The sequence below is a fragment of the Oculina patagonica genome, chromosome 4 (assembly GCF_052425735.1).
Source record: "Oculina patagonica isolate OP01 chromosome 4, crgOcupat, whole genome shotgun sequence".
Classification (NCBI taxonomy): Eukaryota; Metazoa; Cnidaria; class Anthozoa; order Scleractinia; family Oculinidae; genus Oculina; species Oculina patagonica.
The window spans coordinates 47688186-47715888 of NC_135761.1; the positions used below are offsets into that span (position 1 = coordinate 47688186).

Genomic DNA, 27703 nt, shown 5'->3' on the forward strand with positions numbered 1-27703 from the left:
AATAATAATGAGGATCGAAATGCACCAATCACAGCGAACCAACGTGCATAAATAGCGACGCGTAAACAATCGACCTCATCGCCTGATGAAGACTAGCAGTATTGCAGTCGAAACGTCGCGATCAACATCTCAAAGCGATTCTATGGTGAGACAAACGAATAAACGTTCATTACCTATCTTACACTACGATGAACAATATTCACATCTTTAATGACATGTTTGAGTGGAGTTTGCAACGGTGCCACTGCTCTAGCCTGTTCCAGGCTCTCATCGATCGGTAGTTATGGGAGAGCGCTTCAACTACCGAGAGCCTGGAACAGACTACTAATAATAACTTAATTATAATATAATTTGACAATGAAGATGGAGTATTCAACATGACACTTATCAACCTAGTAAAATGGCCCAGCTCACAACGAGTCTCTCGTAGCTCAGTTGGTTTGTGCGCCCAACCGGTATCTGGGAGGCTATGGGTTCGATTCCCGTCGGGGACTCAGAATTTTTATTTGTCCCATGCTCGTGTCATGTTGAATACTCCATCTTCATTATTTATTACCGAGCTTAAAATTTACCATCTTTATTATTCACTAATTCTGCTAATTTGACAATGTTTACTCTTTCCGCATGTTTTACAATTTTTTTTCAGTGGCATTTGCTTTCATTTTCCATTTACGCTTTGCTTTACGTACCTTGGATTTGAGAACTGGAAACGAAATTGCCTGTTTTGCTGAGAATTTTCATCTTTAAATTGAGGTATTAATAAAGTGTTTGTTTTGCCGATTATCAGTATGTTTACAAATGTTATCAGTATTTGGGAACTGAGGCAAGTTGTATCAGTTTAATAATCATGTGAGCCCAACAGTCGTGAATTCAGAGTATCTTTGCATGAAACAACAGTTAAACTTCGTCTTAAATTTCTCCTGGATTTGAATTCAGCGCTGCAACCAAAAAGAAAACAAATGAGATCGTTTCGAAGATTTAGTCAATGTTAAAGGACTTTCTAAAAACTGTTAAGGCTGTGATCTTACAGCGATTATAGACATTATACCATTACATCCACGAAAATGCGCTAAGAAAATTGGCTTAAGTTGAAAATTCTATTTTAAAACGCGCGACGTTATCGAAGATAAGAGAAAAACGAATGTAAACAAAAAACAGTTGTCGCGTAGCTAGTTGTTAGTATTCAGTATCAGTTTGTTTACTCTACAGTGTAAATGTTACAGTATAAATGTTTTCATGAACCTTTTTCATAAGATTCATATCTCGCCCCTTGCTTACTGACTAGGACTAGAATGAAAGCGCCGAATTTATTTGCAACGATAGATCTGAACCGAGATTTTTCGTTGGGTTTTGAGCGGATAAATTTCTCTCGACAGCTTCTGACAAGGCACACAGTATTGAATAAACAGAAAAGCAAAATTTGACTACAATTTTGACGTTTTTGGTGACAGACAGAGCGTAAAACGAATACTATTAACAATTTACAGTTTAGGTGTTAAGCGTGATTTTTAGTTTATTGCCTGGGTTTTCTCGAACTTCGTCGCTTAGTTTGGTTTTATATACGCGCGCACCCAACCTTCCGGGGTTACAAGTTAGCTTTGTTCGCATTCAACTGTTAATTATTCAGGTAGTCAACCTTGCTCCGGCTTCCGCGAGAGCGTTTAAGCGCCAAAATAAATAAGTTGTAAATAAGCAGTGTCATTTTTTAATCCGGCAAAAATCCTCGTGAGAAAAGAATCCGACGATATTTTATTAAAAATTTAACTCTCGTTAAGTTAAGCGTCCAAAAATTGTTTTCTTTTTACGGAAACACAGATATACTTAAAAGATTTTTTGCCGAGTGAACGCTGAAGATCAATAAGTCTATAAATAATACGAGAACTTTCTTGTTGTCTTCTTAGAACAACAATGACCTCATTAATTTATAGTTGCTGTTTCAGCTATGGAGAAATGACAGTTTCGTCCTCAACTTTTCTTCAGTTCCGAAGATACTTTACAGAGATCTTTAAAAATATTCAGTTGAATGGCTCGTTTCGTTGTGAAGAATTTGGTTCGTGGTTCCGTCATAGGTGACATCGCTTGCTTGCGGTCCTTGCGCAACTTCTATTAAGGTACGTAGCTTTTATTTGATGATCCGTTATAGATAAACAACAAGTCAACGCTTTAAGATAATTTTATTACTTGGTTGTTCAATTTCAGAAGAAAAGGAAACCCTAAAAAAGCAGTTTGTCTAAATAACGTCTGTTCCAAGTCACATACAGTTTTCTGAATGATGAGAAAAGGCAGGACAGGCAGCGGCTTATCTGAGACACTTTCTGTGGTTGAATTTGGTATGTATTCGAATGAATTGTGAATGAATGTAGTACAGCACAAATATAAAAGTATAGTTACCATCGTATGTAGCCTAAATTTGAGTTGGGTGTATCAAATCGCGCCTATTAAATTAAAAATAAAATGTTAAAACAGCGCCGTTGATAATCGCTCTACTTGCAGATAACAAAGCTCAAACATTTTCTTAAACCTCCAAATTCGCCTACTGGAAGTCTCTGACTCAGAGCGAAAATTCCTTCACGCATTTAACAACAACATTTTGAAGAGTGTACATATATACGGTAAGGGTCGAGTGACAATATTGCAAAACACTAATGAAGGACTATCACCCTGAAACAGTGTAGGCGACAAAACGTACGACAGCAAGGATAATTTTAGGGACTATATCAGGAAAAGAAGTGTTCATCTATGATTTTTCAACATTTTGAAAACCACAAATATCTCAAATTAGAATTCAGAATTTAACGGATGTTTATTGACTTATAGCGATCGCTGAAGGTACAGATTTCAATCGCGGCGCTTATGAATTCGAAACTGTGAGTCTTCCTTGAACGTAGAATCATCAATTTTAATTTTTTTCAACAAATCACTTCTCTAACAAAATTTTGCAAATTGCAACCTATTTTATTGAGCCTACATTCACTTCAAAGTAACCAAGGAATTGCACATAATTATGTTAAATCAAATACATCAGTTCAGTTCCTGTTTGTTTTGACTTTGGTTTTTGCCAATTTTGTAGACAGTTCCTTCCATCATAGTGCTAAACGGAAGGATACATTTTTTTTATTTTCGATCATCTTAGTTTTTTCTAGCATTTTAGCAAATAAACGACAATTCTTTATTTCTTTATTATTTTACTCATACTTACAGACCAACAAACTATCTTGGAACGAAATTTCACTTTTTTCTGTATTGATTCAACATAGGCGATCGAAGTTAATTTAATGAATGCGTTGACACAAACGCATGGTTAAATAAACTTCCTTCCAAAAACAAAGTCACGCAATATTACTGTGAAGTTAGCAGAAAATATTTACTTTTTAGTGGGTAACGCTAATCATTCTGTACACAGTACAGGCCATTACATCACTTCAAGCTACTTCATTACATCGGAAACGGTTTCAATTGCGTGGAAACGAGGTGCGGTTTGACTGAACGTCCAATAAATGCTGTAACTACTACTGAGCCATAGAAAATTATTTCACTGTCAGTTTAATTCGCTGGGTCACGAGTGACTGCTATTAAATTTTTGACCATTTTGATGTCAGTGTCAGGAAATTGATTAATACAAATCAGCCAATGTACTGTTTGCATGGCAACCACGACGGCTTTTTACGATGATATCATAAAGAGCTTCCTTATTTTTTGAAAGCTGACAAACATTGCTTTTGTTATACATGGCTGTGGACTTTATGGAAAAGTATTCGACCCTGAGCAATGTGTCTCCAAAACTAATAACGGTATTAAAGTGTGAGAGTATAGAGTTCTATAGAGTATATTTACCATCGAACTTTGAGGGGAAGGGTTGCTGTTGACAACTTTTTCGCTGAAATTAATTCTATTTTAAACACAGTGATTCGATTTCTATTAGTGTGGGATCGAAGAATCCTACCAAAATGTAAAGATAGCAATCTGACTAAATCAGCTGTAAAATCTTTAGGGATTCAAAACAACTACCTACTTTTTTTTGTGTTCCTTGACATTTCTTTTCGGTTTATTCCCCACTCCCCTGACCTTCTTTTCCTACCCTTCTATCCATCGGTAATTTGTTGTGCGTCCGTTCAAAAACAATAGGACTGCAAATATTGTACGAGATTTTTCGAGTCTTCCAAGACAATAGGATAATTCATTCAAAGTGATGTTCTTCTCCGGAGACCTTTGTCATTCCCTCGAGTTTCTGTTAAGGAAAGGACTTCAAAGACTTTCAGGATGACTTTTTTCTTGGTTAAGATTTTTATCGTCGCATTGGCGATATTGCTGTCTCAAGCAGAAGAAACTTCTTCAAAGGTATGATCTTCTTCATATTGTGCGTTGTGCTCTGTTTTTTTTTTCTTTTGTCCAAAGAAATCGAACAAAAAGATCCACATCGCAAGCTTTCTTTCACCCTAAAAACTGGAGCACTTAAATTCAAAGGTTTAACTTGTTCGAGAAATAGATAAAACAGTCGGCAACGTGAAATTTAGGATCAAATGAAAACATCGTAACGAGAAAAGGAAAAATTTTATCAGTCCCCGACATTTCTCTGCTAATACAAGAAGTTCGTTTTATTAGTTTTATCATCTAAAAGGTCTCAAGAAGAGAGTTTTTCCCGCAAGCTTTCTTTCAAACCTGATCAAACATAAAACTGGAACACTAAATTCAAAAGTTTAATTTGTTAGAGAAATAGATAAAGCAGTCGGCTGCGTGAAATTTAGAGTATTATCGAACAACTGTAGTAACGCGAAAAGAGAAGTTTTGATCAGTCCCCGCCTTCTTTCTGCTAAAAAAAAAATTATGTTATTAGTTTTATCAGCTAAAAAGGTGTCAAGAAAGAAAATTTTTCTGCTTCGGTTGTGCATTCAGCTGAAAGAGAGAAAGATAAAATTGAAGTAATCCTACTAGATTTTCTGTATTGTACGGATTTCAGAATTATCATCTCGATAAAAACATCCACCTTTTATCTTGTGAATAATAATACTTGACTTTTAGCGATCATTTCTGGCGCCGTTTCAGAACTTTCTGCGTTTGTTTCGTTGAATGCATGTTGCTCTTTATTTCCTTCCTTCAGATAACTTTCTTTATGAGATTTTGTCTTGAGTAAAGTATAACTGGTTTTGGGGCATTTATAGTTCAGAAAACGATTTTTACAAAAGGAAAACCGGCTGAAAACCGAAAACGTTCTTTTTTGCTCAATTTTATCAAGTTACGTTTCCTCTCCAAGAATAGTGATGTAAAATTGTAACAAGTCAGGACATGAAAGATATTGTTTATTTGGAAGGGGGGGGGGGTGTCGTCCTGTTTGTTGTTTGACGTGTTGACCCAGGGTCCCCCCATCACCCTGAAAACAGACAGATGGAAACAAGTAAAGATTTTCTATAATACTCAGATATTTTACTAGTGTGGAAATAATCCTACCCAAATGTAAAGACCTCAATCTGACTAATCAGCTTTAAAATCTTTAGGGATTCAAAACAACTATCTACCTTTTTCAAATGCGTTCCTTGACATGCCTTGAGGTATATTCCCTACTCCCCTGATCTTCTTTTCCTACCCTTCTATCCCTCGGTCATTTGTTGTGTGTACTATCAAAAACAATAGGACTGCAAATATTGTACGAGATTTTTCGAGTTTTCCAAACAATAAAATAATTCATTCAAAGTTAAGTTTTTCTCCGGAGACCTTTGTCATTCTCTCAAGTTTCTGTTAAAGGAAGGACTTCAAGGCAACTTTCAGGATGACTTGCTTCTTGGTTAAGATTTTTCTCGTCGCATCGGTGATATTGCTCTCTCAAGCGGAAGAAACTTCTCCAAAGGTATGATTTTCTTCATATTGCGAGTAATTCTCTGTTTTTTTCACAACGAAATCGTACAAAAAAGATCCGCATCGCAAGCTTTCTTTCGTACATGAAACTGGAGCACTAACGTCAAATGCTTAATTTGTTAGAGAAATATATAGATAAGTCAGGTGGCAACGTGAAATTTAGGTTCAAATCGAATACAAAATGTAATAACGTGAAAAGAGAGAAGTTTTGATCGGTCTTCGACAATTCTATGATAGAAAAATAAGTTTTTATTATAAGTTTTATCAGCTAAAAGGTCTCAAGAAGAGAGTTTTTCTGCTTCGGTCGTGCATTTAGCTAAAATCGAAATGATTCCTTTTTTCTTGTATGTAAAAGTCAATAAAGATATTGAATTTACTGATCATTTTTGGCACCGTTTCAGAGTGTGTAGCGTAGAATTCAAGTTTTTTTTCTAAATTTTCTTTCTTTCTTGATGAGATTTTGTCTTGAGATGAGTATATCTGGTTTTGAGGCTATTATAGTGTAAAAAGCGTTTCTTTACAAAAAGGAAAACAACTGAAATCCGAAAACGTTCTCTTTTGCTCAATTTCGTCAAGTCACGTTTCCTCTCCAAGAATAGTGCTGTAAAAATTAATTTGTAACAAGTCAGGACATGAAATATATTGTTTACTTGGTGGGGGGGGCATCCAATTTGTTGTTTGGAGTGTTGAACCAGGGTCCTCTCCTCCCTCTGAAAACAGGAAGATAGATACAACGAAGCTTAATAAAGACATCCCAAAGCTTAGTATTTATATAACACCTGACGGGCGTTGTGTTCTTTAACTTTCCTCTTCATAGTGGCTAGTGACTTTATAGTGACAAATAGTTTCGTTGCTATCTCTATTGTTTGGAAGCTCTTACACACAAACATCGCTTGAAAACCCTCAACCCCCTAATATAAATGCTGGTTTATGATGATGTATCCTCATTTTTTGGTTTCGACAACGTAAAATAGGCAACTGTTGTGTCAACATAAATCTAAATTTAATGATTATGGTTGCTTTTTGTTAAGAGTTTTTCAACATTTTTGTTTCGATTGTAACAAACAGAAAATGTTGAGAGAACACTGGAAAAAACTATTTGTTTGAAAATTCAGTGCCATTAGATCCTCGTCAAATTTTTGCAAAACAAAAATAGCTTAACTCTTATAACAGAAAAATCTTTCTTTCACATTTAGCAGATTTTTGATTTTGGTAGAGGGTCAGTTTTTTAATGATTTTCTGTTAGTTTGAACAATCCTTTAGTCACTGAAAAAAACACTTGTGCGAACAATTCAGCGGATTATCGAAAAAGAATTTAAGGTGGCCTAATACAGTTTTGAGAGGGAAAATCAGTCCAACTTTAAACTTTCTTGTAGAATCTCCAGAAAAGTTTTATCTTTCTCTTTTTACTGTTTGTTACATCCTAAAACCATCATATGCGATATTTGGAAAGTAAAAATGCTAATAAACAGCTAAAATGAACGGCCGAGTGCTTAAGAGGGGACTGGCACTAGTAGATTAAACGGCGTTTTGCTCAAAATCTACCCGTATGACTCTACTTCAAAATTTCAGAAATTAGACATTGGCTCTGATTAAACATTCATGCAAAATAATAGAAAAATCTGTAAGACAGATTTTTCACAAAAAAGAAATAAGTGATATTTTGCTGATTTTAAAAATAGCTAAAAATCTGTCTTACACTTTTTTTTTAATTTTGGCTGTGGACGTGGTTCACCCCTTAAAATTAAGTGTGAAAGTTTCATAATAGGTTGTACGGTAGGTTTTCGAGAAAATCTGGATCAAAATCTGGCTTTTACGACCTCCGAAGAGAATCGAATTGCGTGTGCGAGCGCGCGCTAATATGACGCCATGCGTCGCGAGCGATTATGAAAGACAGAATTAGAACTTCTCTGTCGGTTGTTTATCCACCTTTTTTGTCGTATTGTTTCCCCTCCCAGGTTTAAAGACCTATCTGAAAGTATTTTGAAGTTTTCTCTTGTATACAAATTTGGTCAAGCGCCACAAAAGAGCTGGAACTCTTTTTCGTTTTGTTTAGAGTTCCCAGCGCGATTTTAGCCCGCGCGAGCAATATTGACGTCAGGCAGAAAATCGTAGCGCGGGCTTTTGAGCCACGTAAAAACTGTATTCAGCCACCTTAAGGGAGTCTAATTTCTTGGCTTAAAAGCCTACATTGAAAACCGAAAATTGGGAATATTTAACAGAATCATTCACGGCGCACTCACAAAAAGTCTTTTTTCTTTCCTTCTTTTCTCAGTTTCATAGCATCACTGATGAAAACCTCCAACCAGGCAAACAGCTGTCACTTCAGAAAAGAAGTATTTATACCAACCCTTTGTTAGGTAAGCAGCCTGAGAATGCAGATCTGATTTTCCGAAGTTCAGGTCACAATAGCAATTTGTAGTAATTTGTGGACACTTTTACAGATTGCTAACTTTTTTTAATTGACCTAGGGATTTTTAATAATCTTAGTTATATTTGCCTGACCTTAAATGCTATTTGAACTAAACGTGAAGGTATACTTGCAGTCAGCTTTAAAATTTTGCTTCTTGAGTTTTCAGTGTTGTATATAACGACACCTGTCGGTGATGATGTAGTTGTGTAAAAATGTACGAAACATAATTTTATGCTGCTCTAATATTAAAAGAAGAGGAAGTTGACTTAATTGAGGGAACTATTTAGTAAATAAACCCCTTCAGGCGACTGGTATATTGGAGGATAATGCCCAAGGCTTAAAGATTGTCGAAAAATGAACAGTTGGCCGAGAAGCGAAGCTTCGAGGGCAACTGTAAAATTTTGAGGACAATCTTTCAGCCAAGGGCATTATCCTCCAATATACTAGCAAGCCAGAAAGGGGTTTATTTATTTTATAACCCTCCAATTGATTTCTACAACGCGCTTTATCGCCAGTAAATTTATAGGAAAAAACCTACGTAATAAACCCGGCGTAACTTTGGTTAAAACAAATGTAAGTTGATTGGTTTACGTGACTTTTTAACTCTGTGATTCATTAGAATTAAATAACATGGCTTCATTCGTTTGTTTTGTGCTTGCCTACAAAATCCGGCGACGGATATCAAATCGGACGGGGTATAATTATTATTCGCTGATACCCGTCTTCCGATTTTGTACCACGTGATGCGTTTTGTCCAATGAGCGCGCACAAAAAATAATGATTGGGTTATAAATGGTAATATTTTATGACGTTATTTACATTTTTAACTAGAATCATTACGACAGTTATATAAACCAAAAAATAAACAAAAATAAACGCAATTCATTCTTTTTCAGTTTACCGCTGTGCCCTTCCTCTTGGTTTGGAAAATGGTCACGTGCCAGATGGCGCATTTTCTGCTTCTTCCAGTTACAATTCCAAATATTTTCCAGCGCGTTCCAGGTTAAACATACATTCTGATAGTAAAGGATATGGAGCCTGGGGAGCAAAAACCAATGACGGCAAACAGTGGCTACAAATAGACTTTGGGGAACTGGTGCACGTGACTAAAGTGGCCACACAAGGACAGCAAGGCGCTAACAATTGGGTAACGAAGTACACTCTCTCTTATAGTGTGGACGGAATGCACTGGGCCGAGTACAAGGAAAACAGTGTAACATGGGTAAGGAAAAGAGGTCTTTAATAAAAACATCCATCGAGTTTATTTACAGAAGCTACACACCAAGTCTACCCGTAAGAGATGTTTACATAAAATGAAAATTTCTTGACAACTTTTAAAAAAGTTGTGGTTTTAGTAAAATAGGTAATTTTTGTTTGTGCAAAGATTCTATAATTAGAACAGACGTCTCACCAAGAACTAGAATGGGTGTCTCGCCATGAAATGGAACAGATTTCTTACCAATAACTAGAACAGACGTCTCATTGTGAAAAATTAAAGAACTAAATTAAATCCAGAAACAAATTTACATACAATTACTTGGTGCTGCACACGCAAGGTTATAATGGTTATAATAAGTTCTAATTAAAAAAAAAACAGACTGAACTGCATAATATTTTACTAATAAAACTAGTAAAAGCGTAACACATCTGGTAAAATCATGCTGGCTGTGTGTAAGGAAAATTTCACAGTATAGATGGTCAACGTTCTTAGCTGTTGGCCTAGTCCCCTACACCTTGCCTCCTATCATTAGTACGGACATTATAACAATAAAAGAATTATATTGTTCAAAAAGATTAGGCAAGGTAGTTCCCAGTGATGGTGATTTGAATGTTAAAGGTCTGATCCTCTTTTCTCTGGTGTGTAAGTACAACAGTACTACTAGTGCAAGGAATGTATAGATAATGGAATATATAAAATACAATATAACTGCAGACAGTACTGTTTCGGCCTTCTGGGCCTCATCAGTGCAGTGCTGATGCTAGGTTGGAGGTTAAGCTGTATAGCTATCCCAAATGATCCCACACTTGTAGTATCATCTAAGCCATGCCAGAGTGCTCAAACTAGAAAAACTAGTGAGCATGCGCAATGTTAGCGGCAATGACTCATCCTAGTAGAGTGCTCAATTTGGACATGAAAGCAAAGCTTTGTAATGCCAAAGAGCTATATCTAACTGCAGACAGTACTGTTTCGGCCTTCTGGGCCTCATCAGTGCAGTGCTGATGCTAGGATGGAGGTTAAGCTGTATAGCTACCCCAAATGATCCCATCAGGGATTCAAGATAAATCATCAGGGATTCAAGAGAAATCTTTCTTTACAGCTATTCAGAAGATTCACTGGGGTGTATTAACCGTCATCATTTTAACATTTTAGAGAAAAAAATGATTTTGTTCATTACTGGTAGTTTTGGCATATTTTGTAACTGACCTGATGGCGAATTTCACACTTGGTGATATATAAATGCTGAAAATATAAATGCTAAATTAATTATTGCCTTTAGGTTTTTCCTGCTAACAACGATCAAAACACAGTTGTTGAATATCTGCTTGTAACACCATTCAATGCTCGGCTCATTCGGTTCCATCCTAAGAGCTACAAGGGACACACTTCTATGAGGGCGGAGGTATTTGGCTGTAGAAATGGTATGTGTATGAATCCTATGATTCCCCTACAGATCGTAAACTGATTGATGTTGGTCTCATCAGGGATTCAAGATAAATCTTTCTTTACAGCTATTCAGAAGATTCACTGGGGTGTATTAACCGTCATCATTTTAACATTTTAGAGGAAAAATGATTTTGTTCATTACTGGTAGTTTTGGCATATTTTGTAACTGACCTGATGGCGAATTTCACACTTGGTGATATAAAATTATGCAGTAGGACAGCTAACCTGAAACCAGCCTGAGGTTGTCCAATTAAGTGTTTTAGTCTAACAGCTAAAGATAAGAGAAAAATGACGTGGTCATGATCTAATCAAAGCACAAAGACAAATAAACAATGATTTTCTTCAAAAAAAAAAGTCCAGTTGGTTATGTGCCACTTTTTGTTACATTTTGTCACATTCTTTATATAATTGACATATAGTTCGTTTTAAACACATTGCGTAAGCTATATACACTATCAGCTGTCGCAGATTTGCTTATTAGAGAGGGTCTGCGCATAGTTGATTGAAAGAAGACCTTGCATTATTCTCGGTTTTAGTTCACAGTTGTTCAGTGTCACTTGGTTTGGAAGACAAAAGGATCTCTGACAGTGCGTTTACTGCTTCTGGTAGTTATGACAACAGGCACCGACCCTCACTTGCAAGACTGAACATTTTGTCTGATGGCAAGCATGAAGGTACCTGGTGTCCAAAAGCAAAAAGTACTAATCAGTGGCTTCAGATAGACTTGGGAGAAATCACTGCAGTGACAAAAGTGGCAACCCAAGGCCGTTACAACAGTGAGGACAGAGTTACAACTTACACACTGTCCTACAGTGTGGATGGAATGCACTGGACTGCCTACAAACAACGTGCTGCAGAGAAGGTAAGCTAACCTTTCTAAAACTCCCAATTAGCGTCGTTCTTAAATTATTTGTTTACTTACTACAAAAGTTAAAGAACTTAAGACTACCAATTTCCCATAAATAAAACAACAACAAAAATAACAATAAAACAACAAAGGAAGATAAAAAACTGGGACTGGCATTAAACTGCCCAATCATAAAAAGATGAACATTTAACAACTGCTTTTTACTACAGAAAATAAATAAGTAAACTTTTTGGTAGATCAGAGTGAAAAAAGTATTATAATATTCAATAAACAAACAAAACTCGTAAAAATGATGAACCACGTGTACTTTTCTTTTCTAAGTAGCTTTTGTCACATCTGACAATTGTAATTTCAACTCCGGTCATTATCGGCTTGCGAACGTAACTTAAAGGAAAAAGTTTACTTTTAGGGAGAGGTATTATTCTATGGCATAGTCAAGGCTGGTTTATGCCTGAATTTATCAGAATTTGTTCAACTGTAAGGTATTGTTATTCTAGGTGTTTGCTGGGAATACTGACAGGAACACTGTCATTACACACTCCCTGAAACCTCACATCGAGGCACGCTACATTCGCTTTCATCCGAAGACTAACAACCACAATGGACCTTGTCTGAGAGCTGAACTGTATGGTTGCCGAAGTGGTTAAGTATCCTAATAAGCTTTATTGTACCTAACCTTGCCAGCTGCAAACGTAATTGCATGGCTGCCAAAATGGGTTATTATCAAAGGACTGTGTATGTTGAAAAAAGCCCTGCAATCTGTAATACTGTATTGGGCAAGAAAAAAGGTGAAAGTGGTGCTGAATATTTTACTTTGCTATGCACAAAGTAAAATATTTGTTGTCGGATTTTACTGGTGGGTTTCTTTAAAGAGCCCTTGAAATTATCGTGTAAGGAGAGTTGCGGAAAAAAGTTCTCATTCGAGAAATATTCTATTTGTTTTGAAAAAATTTTTGGTTTGATTTTTATCCAGTAAAGACCTGCTTGATGCCTGTTGGTGCGGAGGATGGTAGACTTCCAGATGAAGCGTTCACAGCCTCATCATCAGCCAGTTCCGGCTTCCTTCCAAACAGAGGCAGGCTTAACTTGATACCAAGTGGCGGCAAATATTGTTGGGCTGCTGCTAAAAATGATGGCAATCAGTGGCTTCGGGTATGATTAAGATTGTGTAGTTAACTTGAAAGTGAAAAATGATCTTTGTAGTTGAGAACCTTTTTCCGCATCATGTAGTTTGGGTTGTAAATGCTATGCTAGAGGCCATGCTAGCAAAAGTCCATAACCAATTTGGTTTTGCCGGGAAAATCCCCGTTAAAAAAAGAAAATGGGATAGTCGTGCATGGCGGGAAATTTTTGTACGTGTAAAAATGGAATATGATGCAAAGTACTTTCCACATGATAAGATTTCTTAATCCTTTAAAGCCTGTAAACTTAAGACATCTTTCAAAAAAAAAAATAGAGACCAGAGATGCTTTTCATTTCAGGTAAAACTGGGCCGTTTGTACAATATAAGAGGTGTGGCCACTCAGGGTCGGAATGATGCCAATCAATGGGTGACAAGTTTCTCATTGGCTTACACCGCAGACGACTTCAATTGGGTTTACATCCGGGAAAACAGCCAAATCAAGGTAAAGGAAAATGAAAGAGTCATAGAAATACCATTTCTCAAGTACCTGTTTCCATTTTGTGTTAATTTTTTATTTTAATGTATGGCAATTATGACTTTAACTGCATTTAGTTTTTGTGGTCAAAGTGGATTTGATAGGGTAAAGTGACCGACATTGTAGACTTTTTAGTCATCTGTGTAGTGACTTTACAAGGATCAAAGCAAGTCTGAGTCTGCGTGACCGACTGACTGAGACAGACTGGCTGACTGACTGACTGACTGACTGACTGACTGACTGACTAAATGACCGACTGGCTGGCTGGCTGACTGACTGACCAACTGGCTGACTGACTGGCTGACTGACTGACTGACCAACTGACTGACTGACTGACTGACTGACTGACTGACGAAATGACCGACTGGCTGGCTGGCTGACTGACTGACCAACTGGCTGACTGACTGGCTGACTGACTGACTGACTGACTGACCAACTGACTGACTGACTGACTGACTGACTGGCTGACTGACTGACTGACTGACTAAATGACCGACTGGCTGGCTGGCTGACTGACTTACGGACTGACTCAAAGGCCGCCCGAGGGACGAGCGGACTAAACTGACAGAGTGACTTACTAACTGACTGGCTGGCTGGTTGGTTAGCTGGCCGACCAACTGGCTGATTCACTGACTGACTGGTTGATTTGTTTGATTGACTTAATTGAACGATTGATTGATTGATTTCTTCCGCAGACTTTCCTCGGCAACAGCGACAAGACAACAGTCGTAAAACATTTCTTTAGTCCGGACACTCGGGTTTTTGCCAGAAGCATTCGTTTCCATCCTAAAGCTTGGGTTGGTCACATCTCGATCCGAGTAGAGATTTATGGGTGCAAAGAAGGTAAAGTAATTGACTTCTTTCCTTTCCTCTATCATTTCAGGGCAAAAGACGTTCCAACTAACGAATTAAGATTGTGTTGGCAATTCAATTTGAGTCAGCTCCCTAAAATAAATGGCACGAAATGAATGCAAAAGCGACGACGTTTCGCAAGATGGTCTTAAATAATTTTCATGAATTTTCTATATTTTGCTTACAAAGTAACATAAATAAAAGTAGCTGGCAAATTTTGCGTGAAATGGCTGTTATCCAACTGCAGCTTACATTTTTGACATAAGAAGCCTGATTGCATAGTTTAGCATTGCGAGGATCTGTTGGAATTCAAATTACAGTAGCCCGTTCTATAAAGTGTCAAGTATAATTTATTCTAAGAGAGACACTAGAAAACTCACATTAATGAGTGACAACCCCGTATACATACATACACACATACATACATACATACATACATACATACATACATACATACATACATACATACATACATACATACATACATACATACATACATACATACATACATACATACATACATACATACATACATACATACATACATACATACATACATACATACACTTTTTTCCTCTCGAATTTTAGAGTAGCTTTTAATAAGTATTTATATTGTACCTAATATCTTCAAGAAAAAATAAATAAAAATATGTGTAAATGTAAAATGTAGAATGTGAAAATAATATTAAATGTGTCTAAACAAAAGTCATTTCCAGAATCCTCCTTTTAAACTCCGTAAAGTCACATGTTCTAATACAGTCAGGTAACGCACTCCATTGTTTAACTGAGAAGTATGAAAAAGAACTAAGGCCAAAGCTCGTTGTTCTAAGCTTACAAAGGGACAGTATCACTGGTATTTGCGTTTCGGATAAAGCATCAATGTTTGGTTTAAAACATTGACAAATTAGGAAAAATGGAATCCACACATCAACTTTCTAGAACGGGGAAAAGAGATTTTCTGGGGATTACTAAGCTTCAGCCGCAGAACACAATTCTATTCTTCAGTATTTATACGAACGGTGAAAACTAACAGGTGGAAATTATAACAACAAACAAAGGTTAAATCGAAAACAAAATAAAGGAGCAAAATAAGAACGAACAAAAAAACACACTGACAAAAATATAAACAAAGTAAATTACTTAATCCTGATGGCTAATCACCGGAAATTATTCACTCACTCAACCTCTTCGTCCTGTCGGGGACAAGAAGGCCGAGAATTATTAACTGGTAACATTTAGCCAAAAAGGTCTCCGGGTTTGAGAAAAGGAAAGCATTGAAAAAGAGTACTTTCAAGTATTGTTTTCCTTAAAAGGTGAAACAAATCTTAATGCTAGACGGTATCCCCGAATGACAGGTAACACAAAACGGGTATAAGTACGCAGTTCTCGTTGGACGCGTTTAAAACCGTACTTGGCAGTCAGATATATGTTTCCCATAGGCAAAAATCGCAAACCAAAAGAAAAATAAACTAAACGGTAATGGGTTTTCCTTTTCTTTTACAGCCCGCAGTTGTTTTCTTCCGCTGGGGATGGAGAGCAGTCACCTTCCTGACAATGCATTATCAGCATCTACGTATCATGACGCCAGATTCATTCCACAGCGTTCTCGCCTTAATACGATCCCAGCCTCGGGTAAGCTCGGCGCCTGGTGCACGCGCACTAACAATGGTAAAGAATGGCTGCAAGTTTACTTTGGGCGGGAAACCACAGTGAGCAAAGTGGCTACTCAGGGAAGGTATGACGGTGACAATTGGGTGATGAGCTACAGTTTGTCGTACAGTGTGGATGGTTCTCACTGGTCCTGGTACAGACTCGTTGATGGACATATTAAGGTATGAAAAGCTTTCCGGTTTGACGTCGTTTTGATTTGTCTTTTAGGAAATATGAAAATAGAACTCGGGATGGCCCTAAAAACGATACAGTGCCTTTTGACGTAGTGAATATATGTAAAGGATGTAAAGGATATATATGTGGGCTGAAGTTGAAACATGAAAATGAACAAAGCGATCTTCCCAGGGTACAAATGATCTAAGGTATTGATTTTTTTAGCAGCAAAAATTTGTCAAGGCTACAGTGAGATTTGAACTCATGACCCCCTTTTATCAGCCGCAAAGGGTTAAAAAGCTCACGTTACATGAGAGCAGAGTGCAGATTATCATGCCTTTGCTTTTTGAAGAAGGCAAAAATAAATATGATAACCGACCTTGTGCAGGGGCACAACAACATAAATTACGTGAATGAGTTTTAAACTGTGTTTACTCGTAAAAAAAATGATTCAAGTGTTATTCATTTATCAGGTTTTTGGAGGTACCATTGACCGCAACACTCCAGTTTATCATTCTCTTCATTCACCAATTCAAGCTAAGTATCTTAGATTCCACCCCAAGACATGGAATGGTCACATCTGCATGAGAGCAGAGGTATACGGCTGCCAGGAAGGTGATTAAAATATTGTATAATATACAAACAGGCCGATTGATGTAATTTTCAAGATTTTTGGAGAAGTTTCCGGAATCTTTGCTGTTCATTCTAGAAAACAGTTACCAGTTTTTCACCTAGCTAGCGCTAGCTCGGACAAGGCAGTTTTCTTTTTGACTTTCAAGAAAAGATATTACTTGTACGGTATGCCGTTAAAATCTATTTAGTGCGAGAAATGCGACCTTACTTCTGCAATTTTCTGTAAATTGACAGTTGAGCATTTTAATGTATCATTACATCATTACATCTGCACCAAGATCTTTGAGATCTCATAATGATCACAAACGCTTAATGCTATCGAAACCGGGATAAGCTCCGGCAGCATGGACCACTTGGCTCGAGGGTTCCATCAATGGTCAACACGTTCTTGTGTTTATGATGATAACATTTATTCCAAAGGCTATCATTGCTCAATGTCCCTTGGAATGGAAGATGGCAGAATTCAAGACAGTGCCATGACCGCTTCAACTATTAACGACAATAATCACGCTGCAAAACTTGGCCGTTTAAACCTGGTGGCTGCTTCAGGCAATGCAGGAGCCTGGTGTGTCAAGAAGAATGACGTCAACCAATGGCTACAGATCGATCTTGTAACTCCCACAACCGTTACCAAAGTAGCGACACAAGGAAGGCAAGATGCTTCTCAGTGGGTAACCAGTTACTGGCTGTCTTACAGCCTTACAGGTTCCTTCTGGGTTAAGTACACGGTGCGCGGTAAAAAGAAGGTAATCACAATTTTAACTTTGGTTAATCACCTCTGGCTCATTTTCGACCTCTTTTAGGGTATTCATGAACATAGTAGCAATAAACTTGTATTTTCCCAAGGAAGAAAGATTGTAAAAAACTGGCCCATTTAATTTAACAATCAATCGAGTTAAATGTATTTTTTCACGTAACTACATTTAGTATTTTCTGGCAAATATTGTAGACGGGCCTATTTTGGGAGTAAAGCGTTGTTATAATCCCTTTTGAACCGGGTTCAAACTATTCGATCCAAATCTACTAGGATAACTTATTAGTATGCTGATGCTATTTTACATAAATCCATTCATAATATATTAGAAATTTTATCCATTTTCACTTTGCATTTTAGATTTTTCGGGGCAACTTTGATCGAGACACCATGGTTGTTCACAAAATCTTCCCGCCATTCCATGCGCGTTTTGTCCGAATCCATCCGTTGAAATGGTACGGCCATATCAGCATGCGCGCTGAGTTGTATGGCTGCCCTATTAAGGTAAGAGTGGATAGAACCGCACGATGAGGGTCTCAATGGGGTGGGGTCTTTTACGGTTAACGGTTAAAATTTTGGCCTTTTTACGGCTAACGGTTAATTTATTTCCATTACGGTTTACAGAAGTTAAAAGTTAATTTTCATTGTGTTTAATAGTTAAAAATCAATTTCCATTATTGAAAAACGTATTTTAGGTCTTTGGACCATTTTTGGGACGATAAAGTGAACTAGTTTGGGTTATTTATAATCACTGACCGATTTTTACGGTTAACACATTTTGCGGCTAACGGTTAAAATTTTCCATTTTTTACGCCTAACGGCTAAATTTTTGGCCAAATTTCTCTTGCTGCCCAAAAAATCTGAGTTGCCCCAAATTTGGGGGGGCTGCAGCCCCCCTGCCCCCCCGGCCCGTACGCCTATGAAGAAAGTCATTTACTAGGTTCACGTGTAACATACGTAATGCAAGGATCAGTTATGTCAAAGCGTTAAGTTTGATTTATTCTTTGTAGTTCCCTGCATGATTGAAAAAAGCTAACACAGCTCTTGAGGGAGCAAGTGGTGAGAGCACTGCGCCTCCCACCAATGTGGCCCGGGTTCGATTTTCGGACCCGGCGTCTTATGTGGGTTGAGTTTGTTAATAGTTCTCGTCCTTGCTCCGAGGGTTTTTCTCCGGGTTTTCCGGTTTTTCTCCCTCCTGAAAAACCAACATTCCCATATTTAATTTCCGTCGACCTGGAGAGAGGACCCGCATGAAAACCAGCTTTAGCTGATGTTCTTTCATTCTAAATATAGCAATTTTTACTTGATGACAATACTTGTGCGTGAACTGACACAGACGGTTGTAACTTTACATTTACACCACCAACAACATCTTAAAGTAGGCGTAAACAATTAAATCAGCATGATAATGAATAATTTTTTTGTTTTAGTTTCCTTGAAGATGCGAGTCTTACGTTTACTATAATAAGGAGGGTGGTTAGACGTGGGAATACAGAAATTAGAGAGATTTTGTTAACTTATTTAAAGGTTAATAAAGACACGACAAGTCAACAATTCTAATGTAATACTTTTTTCAGGGCATCTGAGGAAGAGAAAAGCTCAACAAGGCGCCTTACAGACGGGAAACGGTGCAGCAACTTGAAGCACATGGTGTAGTTGTAGGGGATTTGTTTCTTACGTCTTCAAGTTCGTACCGTGTAGAATAAAGAGCTTTTCAACTCAAAACGGTTGTAATGTCTTTGCATCTTAGTTGTAACTCGTGCTCTTTATTATTCGTAGTTTCTTCTGTACTGCCCTATATAGCATTTTCTAATTACTTTATTCACTGAAATAAGCGCCGCATTTGAAAACAAAAGATAACAAGCGCTGCTTCCAAATTAGCGACACAGCCCCAATGGCGCGCTTATTCTAGGAATTCCGTTGAACTAAAAACAGCACCTTAACGCAACTCTAAAACAAACTTGGGCATTTCTTTTCATCAAAATTGATACATTGCAGTTTAAAATGATTCTTTACCGCTTTCCCATTAGTTTTTCTATCCAACATTCATAAAATACGTAGTTATGTAAATGTTGCGAGGCCGCAAACTTTGTCAGGCCAGCTAGCGCCAATTCTCCCTTCAGCAAGAGACGAATACTGAAATACAATAAATAGACGCCATTTTAAATTACTGTAAAAGAATAGTTCTTAGTGGTGTCCCAATTTTAAAAAAGTGCCGCCCTCAAATAAGTGCCGCCCTCAAAAAAGCGTCTCCCTGGAATAAGTGCCGCCCTCAAATAAGTGCCGCCCTCGTATAAGTGCCGCACGATGGAGTGTTGCCACAAGGCATGATATTTTAAGACTTAAGGAAGGGAAGTGTCCAATTCTAGAGTTTCCTTTCGTGCTCTCCAAACTTCCCGCGTGCTCCATAACTCGATAAATAGGATGTTAAAATACTAAAATGAGTTTTACGCTTGAGCCCGCGATATGGACATGTGATCCTGGTTAGCGGATATCGTGTTTTGACAGCTGCCAATTGACCATAATATGAATGTCCAGTATCAAAGATGGAAGCTGACATTAATAATAAAAGTATGGAGTATGGGCGCCATGTTGCGCGTCATCGCCGTTGTTGGGCGCACGCGCTTGCAAACCATGCCGCTAGCCATGATGACCATGATAAATGAAGTGCATGGCTCTCCTGTTTCTATGCAACTTTTCTATGTCTGCATTATGATTATGGGGCTCTGCTCTGCTGCCCTTCGGGCCGCTTGGGAGCTCCGCTATTAGTGTTTTACATTGAGACCATTTCCATTTGAAACCTAAGGAAAGATTTAACGAATGACTCAAACGCTGTTCAGAACTATTAGAAATCAAGTCAAGAGCCTCACCCAGAAGTTTGTTTGAGACATTTCGGAAATCGTGACATCAGAAGCCGTTTACCGCCGACCGGTTAGCTCAGTTGGTAGAGCGCCGGACTGCCGTGCGGGAGGTCTCGGGTTCGAGTCCCAGACCGGACCAACACTCAGGGTCTTAAAATAACTGAGGAGAACGTGCTGCCTTTGCAATGACATCTGCAAATGGTTAGATATTCTATGTCTTCTCGGATAACGACGATAAACCGTAGGCCCCGTCTCCTGCATCTTCGGTGTTATAATCAACAGGGGACGTTAAAGAACCCACACACTTATCGAAAAGAGTTGGGCACGGAGTTCCCGGTGCTGTGGTCTATCTTTGCGCATTGTGTTGTATACTGTGAAATTCTCGGTTTCATTAGCATATACTTGCTAGAGCCCTAACACGGCTCACGCCTAACACTTTGGTCCTTTTCTTTTTCTTTTATTTGTAAAATTTTAAGACCAATAAAGTTGATAGATACAGATATAGGGTAAATAAAGTTTCAGTATCAGGTGGGGGGAATTGAAGTGCTTGACTGAGTAAATTAAAGTGAATGCATAAGAACCGACTTTTCACTGAAGCCGACTGTTGTACTAAAAGAAGGAACAAAGCTATCTAAAATTTAATAATACCGTTTAAACTCTACGTGCCACCTTTCTAATGCAAGCCATGGCAATAATAAACAGAGGATAATGGACCACTAAAACTATAATTTTGATGTGTCAATCATCGCCCAGAACATAAAAATCTCTGATCAAGCGAACTTAACCATTTTTCCCAGCAGCAAACAGCATTTTTAGCGTAAAAAAAGCTTTAAAAAACATTTTCTGACTCCTTTAATTAGAACGAAATAAGCCTAAACAATCTAAAATCTGTTATGTTTTACATTTCGTTTTCATATCGCTCTTATTGAGGCAATAACGTGCTGATTCACATGCAATTAAAGAGAACATGTCTTAAAGACGTACAGCTGAATAAAACTCAATGTCATAAAAGTTAGACAAGATACGTCATTTGTCAAAGATTAATATTATTGCTAATTAACAGAAAATTGTCCAATTAAAAAGGAGTGTGGGAGGCCCAGTTCTATTTAGTGGCGTGTATTTGATAAATTTTATTTTGTTTTCGCTTTGTTGTTGCTATCTGAACTTGCAAAAACAGTAACGATTGCATGCAGTTTTTGTTGTTTAAAATTAAGGGAACAACGGTCGCAGCAGCAGTTCGAAGCTTTTCACATTTCCGAAAACGTGAAATTATACACAAGCTAGACATCCACTACGTCACCAACCTCGTCACGGCACCAAAGTCCAATTTATACATTAGGTTTTTGAGATAAGCAAACATCTGATTTTCTTGATGTTAGACAACATTTTCTTACACAATACATCTTACATGTAGCGAAAATCAGTAATCAATAAAACGGCCATGTCGTTCCTTTAATTGGCGGCAAAAAAGGGAAACATTATGTTAGCGCGAGAGTAACAACGGCCTTCAACACGTCTTCGATTCCGATTGGAAGAGCCAAATTGACACCCTTTGAAAGGTGTAAAAACCTTATCATAAATCTCGCAACAGTAGAGGAAGACTCAGCGTTATTTCTTTTATTGATTCTAGACTATCAGCTAGATTTAACTGATGGCAGCTAGGAAGATTTTGGGTTTTCTTTGAGTTATTCTCACAGTGACCCACGCACAGAAACAAGCAGGTAGTAAACAGATGATATTACATGGTAGCGCGGAGATATGAAATTTATCTTCGAGTGTTTAAATCAATATCTCACGAGTGAGCGCAGCGAACGAGTGGGATATCTATTTGAACATGAGAAGATAAATTTCATATCTTATATTCTGTTTATTTTATAAACCTACTAATTACGATGTTTTTGACGATTTTCCGAAGATTGCCGACCATTTTCCGAAGATTTCTGAAAATTTGCAAAATGAAGGTCGTACGAATGTTTCCGAACATTTTCCGAACTTTTCCAAAAATTTCCGAAGATATCCGAAGATTGTCGAGGAAGATCCGAAGATGTTTCGACTTAATATCGATTTACTTTGGCTGATTCAGCATTGAAACAGGGCAAACTTGTCGGAAAATGTTTCGAAATCGAAATCTTCACATGTGAAAATAACATGTTATTTTCACGTGTGAAAATATGATTTTTTCGCGCGAAAGATTTCCTGGTATTTCACTGATGTTTATATAACAAGTATATGTTATTTGCCGGCTCACGTAGGGGCCAAACCACCCCCCAAATGTTTCATCTAAAATTGGGTATTTGGTGAGATTTTTAATAACTTTGTTGATGTTGATCGCATGCTTGCGAAACTTGGTAGGTTAATATAAGACAACATGCCAATCATTTTGAAAGACTTGTTTGTAGAACTTGTCACTATATGACGTCATAACTGATGACGTAATATTTTCTTAAAATTAAAGTTTGGAATTGTTTCAATTTTTCTACTGTTTAAGATAGAGCGCATCAAGAGAAGTTGAAAACCGAAAACAGTATGTACATACGGCAAATACTGGGTGAGATATGACATTTTAAAGTTGGAAAAATTTAAAGTCAATAAATGGGACCTCCCCCCTTCGGTAATAAAGCTAAATTTGACTGCCTTTTTTCTTAATAGTAGTGCAATTGACATTACACATTGGTTGTATTAAATGCAGAAAGTAGAAGGGAAAAGAAAATTATGAAAAAAATATTTTTTGTAACTGGCCTGGAAGCATAAAAGCAGATTTGTGACGTAATAAAAGGTCACGTGACCAATAATTCCTTTGCCATATTATTGTCCTGGAGGCAAAAGTGGAAAAACTAAAACCATACGATTTTTAGGGACAGTAAGAAGTCTCTTTTACCAAAATACCAGCTCAGCTGGAAAAAAACTGACAAAAAAATACCAAGGACATAACTTTTACAAAGAAAGTATGGAAACCTATAGTTCCGGGGGGAACACTGATCTGTTTTTAACTGGCCATAATTCGGGAACAAAAAATCGCAGCGATGAACGGTTTTCAGTGTTTTACTCCCCTTGATACCCACTTCCAGATGAGACACTTTTTAAATAATAATTCAAAATTTTACTTTACTGGTTTTTGTGACGTCATCCTTTGTGACGTCACTATGTGAAATTTTGAGAAATTCTTCAGCTTAAAATGAAGTGGACATCAATTTGAGCTAACACCACAAGTTTAGTAAATTAATGTTGAAAATAACCAAAATTAGGTTTCATGAAACATTTGGGGGGTGGTTTGGCCCCTACGTGGCTGGGAGGTCCGTATAGTGAAAAACTGTCACCGAGGTCTTGAAAATGCTGCTTTTTGTTTGGGATCTTGTAAGGGGGGGGGGCATTTCATTAAGTTTAATATAAAATTGGTTCGCTTGAAACTATAATTTGGGAAGGTATTATTTTCGTTTTTTGTTTGGGATGTTGTAAGGGGAGGGCATTTCATTATGTTTAATATAAAATTGGTTCGCTTGAAACTATAATTTGGGAAGGCAGTATTATTTTTGTTGTAAAGATCAGATCTAATTTTGGGAATTGTTAAAAGTGTTCGAGTAATAGTTATGTAATATTTTGTGAAACCAAAATATTGGTTAAAAATGGAAACTCGCATTTTTTAGCCTCGATAATTATCTCATTTCGAGATAAAACGGTAAAGCTATAGATGTTTGTATTTTTCCTCGGAGCAAATCTCAGTGCTTCTTCTTCGCCGATTCTTTGTAAACAATGTTCTTGATTGAACCATAACAGTGTTTTTTCCGTTGAAGCAAGCACTTTCGTCGAGTCATGTTCTTTAAAAAAATGGTGTCAAGTTTGACACACTTTTTGGAAAGTCCTATTTTCTGGGAATAAATCAAGCCGTTTAAAATGTATAAAAATAACAAAGTAACATATACAGTTCTATGGATACAAATTTCACGTAAGGAGTTTACGAAGACTATAAATAAAAGCCTATTACAATCTTAGACAATAGTTTAGTGACCTCACTAAGAAAATAATTCTCGGCACAGATCGATAAGAAAAATATGCTAGTCTGCACTCAGAAAGCCTGTCATTCTCGTCAGGGGCACAGTGACAGGCCCGTTGGAGAGTTCAGAAGTCTAAACTACGAGCGCGAGCGAAAAGAGGGTATAAGCGCGCGCGGGACGACGTTACATTGATCGTTTTATCCGCTGTGTAACGAACTGTTCAACGAAAAACCAACCCAGGGTGAATCTCTCCAACAACACGTTTCAAACTGCGGTACCTCAGCCGGCCCTACGTGCCTGAGCCGACAATATTTAACTATCAATCTATGCAGAGTAACTGTCTTTAAAATATTTGCAAGCAGCAAAAGTTCAGTGTCCGAGGTGAAAAAGTTAAAGTTCGTTATTTGCGCTTAAAGTTTCGAGGATGAACTAAGACAAATGACATAAGCGAAAAGTTTCTCAGACCCGACAAGCGTTCACAACTAAGTTGTAGGCACTTTTACAAGGCTTACTTTTCTACAATAAATCAATATACAGCAAAAATAACAAACTTACCAGCGAAAGGATAAGAGCCAAGCGCGGAACAACCTCGTTTGGTCGTTTTTATTTGTAGGCTCGCGACAGTTGCATGTACGCGCGTACCTTGTTTAAACAGTTTCAAGTGAGCGCGCGCGCGCAGCCTGGATCGCATTACGCAACAAACAAACCGAGATAATCATAAACTTTAAAAGTATTTCAATATTTTAAATTTTTGAAATTATATATTTTGAAATGCCATAAGGGGGAATGGCTATCGGGCCATGGATACCTTGCCAGATTCATCCGCTCTGATTTGACAGATGGTAACAAAATGCCTTAGGGCACTGAGTTCCACTGAGGTCCTAGTGCAATGCCCCTCAACAGACCGGGTGAAGGAGGTTAACATTACTACCCAGGGATTTGTGGCCTGACAGAGCTGACCCACAGAGGGCAGAATCTTGGGTTGGACATGGTCCGCCATATGATGAGACTAATGTCTGGGCATATGGAATAATATATAGATTTAGGCAAGCCTAAAAGCGGAGCTCCCCGGTTATTTGCCCTTTATACTTTTTTAGACCGATTTTTTTATTCATGTTATTATCTTTATATATTATATGCATCATTGTTCACCATGAACAACAGCACCAAATAAGAGGAAAAATAATTGATCAATTAAAAAAGGATTATCAATTAGCAGTAATTTTTCTTAACCCTCGGATGTACAGTTGAATCTCGACAACTCGAACTCACAAAAACTTTAACCTCTCACTAACTGGAACCTTTTCGAATTCCCCTTAAGGTCAATTTTTTAAAATAATTTTACCCTCGCTAACTCAAACCTCTGATATTTCGAAGCATTTTCGATTTCCCTTAAGGTTCGAGTTATTGGGATCCAACTGTACAAGACCATCACCATCATCTGTACTCCCACCATCGTATAAGGGGTTGGGGGGGGGGGGGAGGGGGGGGCTTGGAGACCCTCCCCAGAGTTTTCATCCTATTAAGGTGCAGTGAAATACATGTACTTGTGCACTGAGTAGAAAGCCCGTTGCGTACTCCACAAGATGACATAATTTTTGTTGGCTGTGACGTCAATATAGCTGTCATCTTGATGCAAAATCAAGCTAGAATGCTTATGGAATGCAAAACAAATCAAATCGTACCATTTTGTTTAAAAACAAAATGAAAAAAAAAAGAAAAAAAAAATGTTAAACATGACGATTTTTCGCCAGACCTCATTATAATTATGGCATTGCCATGGCAACATCAAATATCATGAACATATGATTTAACACATGAAAATTTTTGCAAGGTATGAATGAACAACTACTGAAAAATTCAGCATTGTAGAGTACCGTATTTATTCGATTAAACGCCTCCCTCGAATAATCGCCGCAGATAAGGGCACAAATATTAATGGACGCCGCCCTTAAATACACGCTGCATCATGATGTGGCGTTTATTACAATAATAGAGTCAAAAAGCAAATGCAATAGTAATCAAGTTTGAACCAAGGCTCAAAAGAAATATTTTCCTTGATTAAAGCCTTTTCAGATGAGCACTAAAAACATTTTTCTGTTTTTAAAATTCAAATGTTCAGTTACCATACTATTGTTAGCAAGAATAAAATTGAATTTGAAATAAACGACACCCTCATATAAGCGCTGGCCTTGCCTGCGCGTTGCCTTGCCTGCGCGTTTAATCGAAAATTAAATTCAAAATTTTTTTAAAAAAAAGTTTGGAGGGGGGTGGCATCCACTCCCCCCCCCCCTCCATGTACATGTATGTCCAAGGTTAAACTCTCAAAGAGGAGATAAAACAAAGAAAATGTTGTTCTAGTTCTGGCTGGTATGTTCCAGCTGTACACATAGCATACAACTGGAAAGTTTTACATGCACCTTCCCTCCCCTTCCCACCCCCCCCCCCCCCCAAATGGGCACCCTTTGTCATAGAACGGTGACAAAAGTTATTATAATTATACAACACAAGTGAATACAATGTAGTGCTTTTCGTGCACGCTGATTGGTTAACTCGGAGGTGATTTGCAAAGTACTTTTGACCTCATTACAGCTAAGAAAAACAAACTGCCTTCGTGCATCGCTTTGTTTGCTTGTTATTCAACTTGTGTGGTACATATTAAAACAATTATTTACTTCAGCGTTGGTGAATGTGGTGGATATTTACCGCTTCGTGGCTCGGTAAATATCCAACAATATTCATCTCCACTACGGTGAATAATTGTTAATTATTGCCCAATACCAAAAATAACAGCTTTCTGCTAGCACACCAGACTAAAAGCTAACTGCAAGCCAAAATAGTGACATTCTGTATATTCTGACAAATACATGTACATGTAGGGTCCCCCAAAACCATAGCACCTTCTTCCCTAATTAAATGAGTATTGTTCCTTTCTCCTTTCACTTATTTACACATAATACAATCTATAGCTGTGTATAGTTTGGTTTTGGTAAAGTCAAAATTTGCCTAGGAAAAATAAATATTTCATCAGTTAATTATTGTATTGCAACATACAATGTTACTGAATTTTGAGATTAATGAACTGTGTTTCTCATTTATTACTGTTCTTCACAGTGTGAGCACTGAGAATTAAGGATAATTTTTATGTTGTGCTATCAGAAATCCTTTAAGAAATATACATGATTGTACCACAACTGGCTTTTTTTCATTAACTTTAAAATTACACCTGTCCATATTTAAGTACATTAAGTATTAGTTGTACATGCAATTAAGAGATAATATAATAATCTGATTGTTCATTTATCTCTCCCTGTCCCTGCAGCTATCTGGTAC

At 37.5% G+C, this 27703-nt stretch overlaps 1 protein-coding gene and 1 non-coding gene across 2 annotated transcripts; both read left to right on the plus strand.

Moving 5' to 3' along the window:
* The first annotated feature begins 4239 nt into the window (after positions 1 to 4239).
* On the plus strand, positions 4240 to 19242 carry LOC144652521 (uncharacterized). Its single transcript, XM_078512549.1, has 14 exons — positions 4240 to 4338; positions 8126 to 8210; positions 9160 to 9485; positions 10762 to 10903; positions 11465 to 11790; positions 12294 to 12438; positions 12770 to 12948; positions 13278 to 13421; positions 14150 to 14297; positions 15810 to 16138; positions 16604 to 16745; positions 17184 to 17509; positions 17878 to 18021; positions 19095 to 19242. Exons 1-14 carry the CDS (start codon positions 4261 to 4263, stop codon positions 19101 to 19103), a joined length of 2523 nt encoding a protein of 840 aa, XP_078368675.1. The 5' UTR covers positions 4240 to 4260; the 3' UTR covers positions 19104 to 19242.
* Positions 19243 to 20443: 1201 nt separating this feature from the next.
* Trnag-gcc (transfer RNA glycine (anticodon GCC)) lies at positions 20444 to 20517 on the plus strand. Its single transcript has one exon. It is a non-coding gene; the product is annotated as a tRNA-Gly (tRNA).
* The last annotated feature ends 7186 nt before the right edge of the window (positions 20518 to 27703 follow it).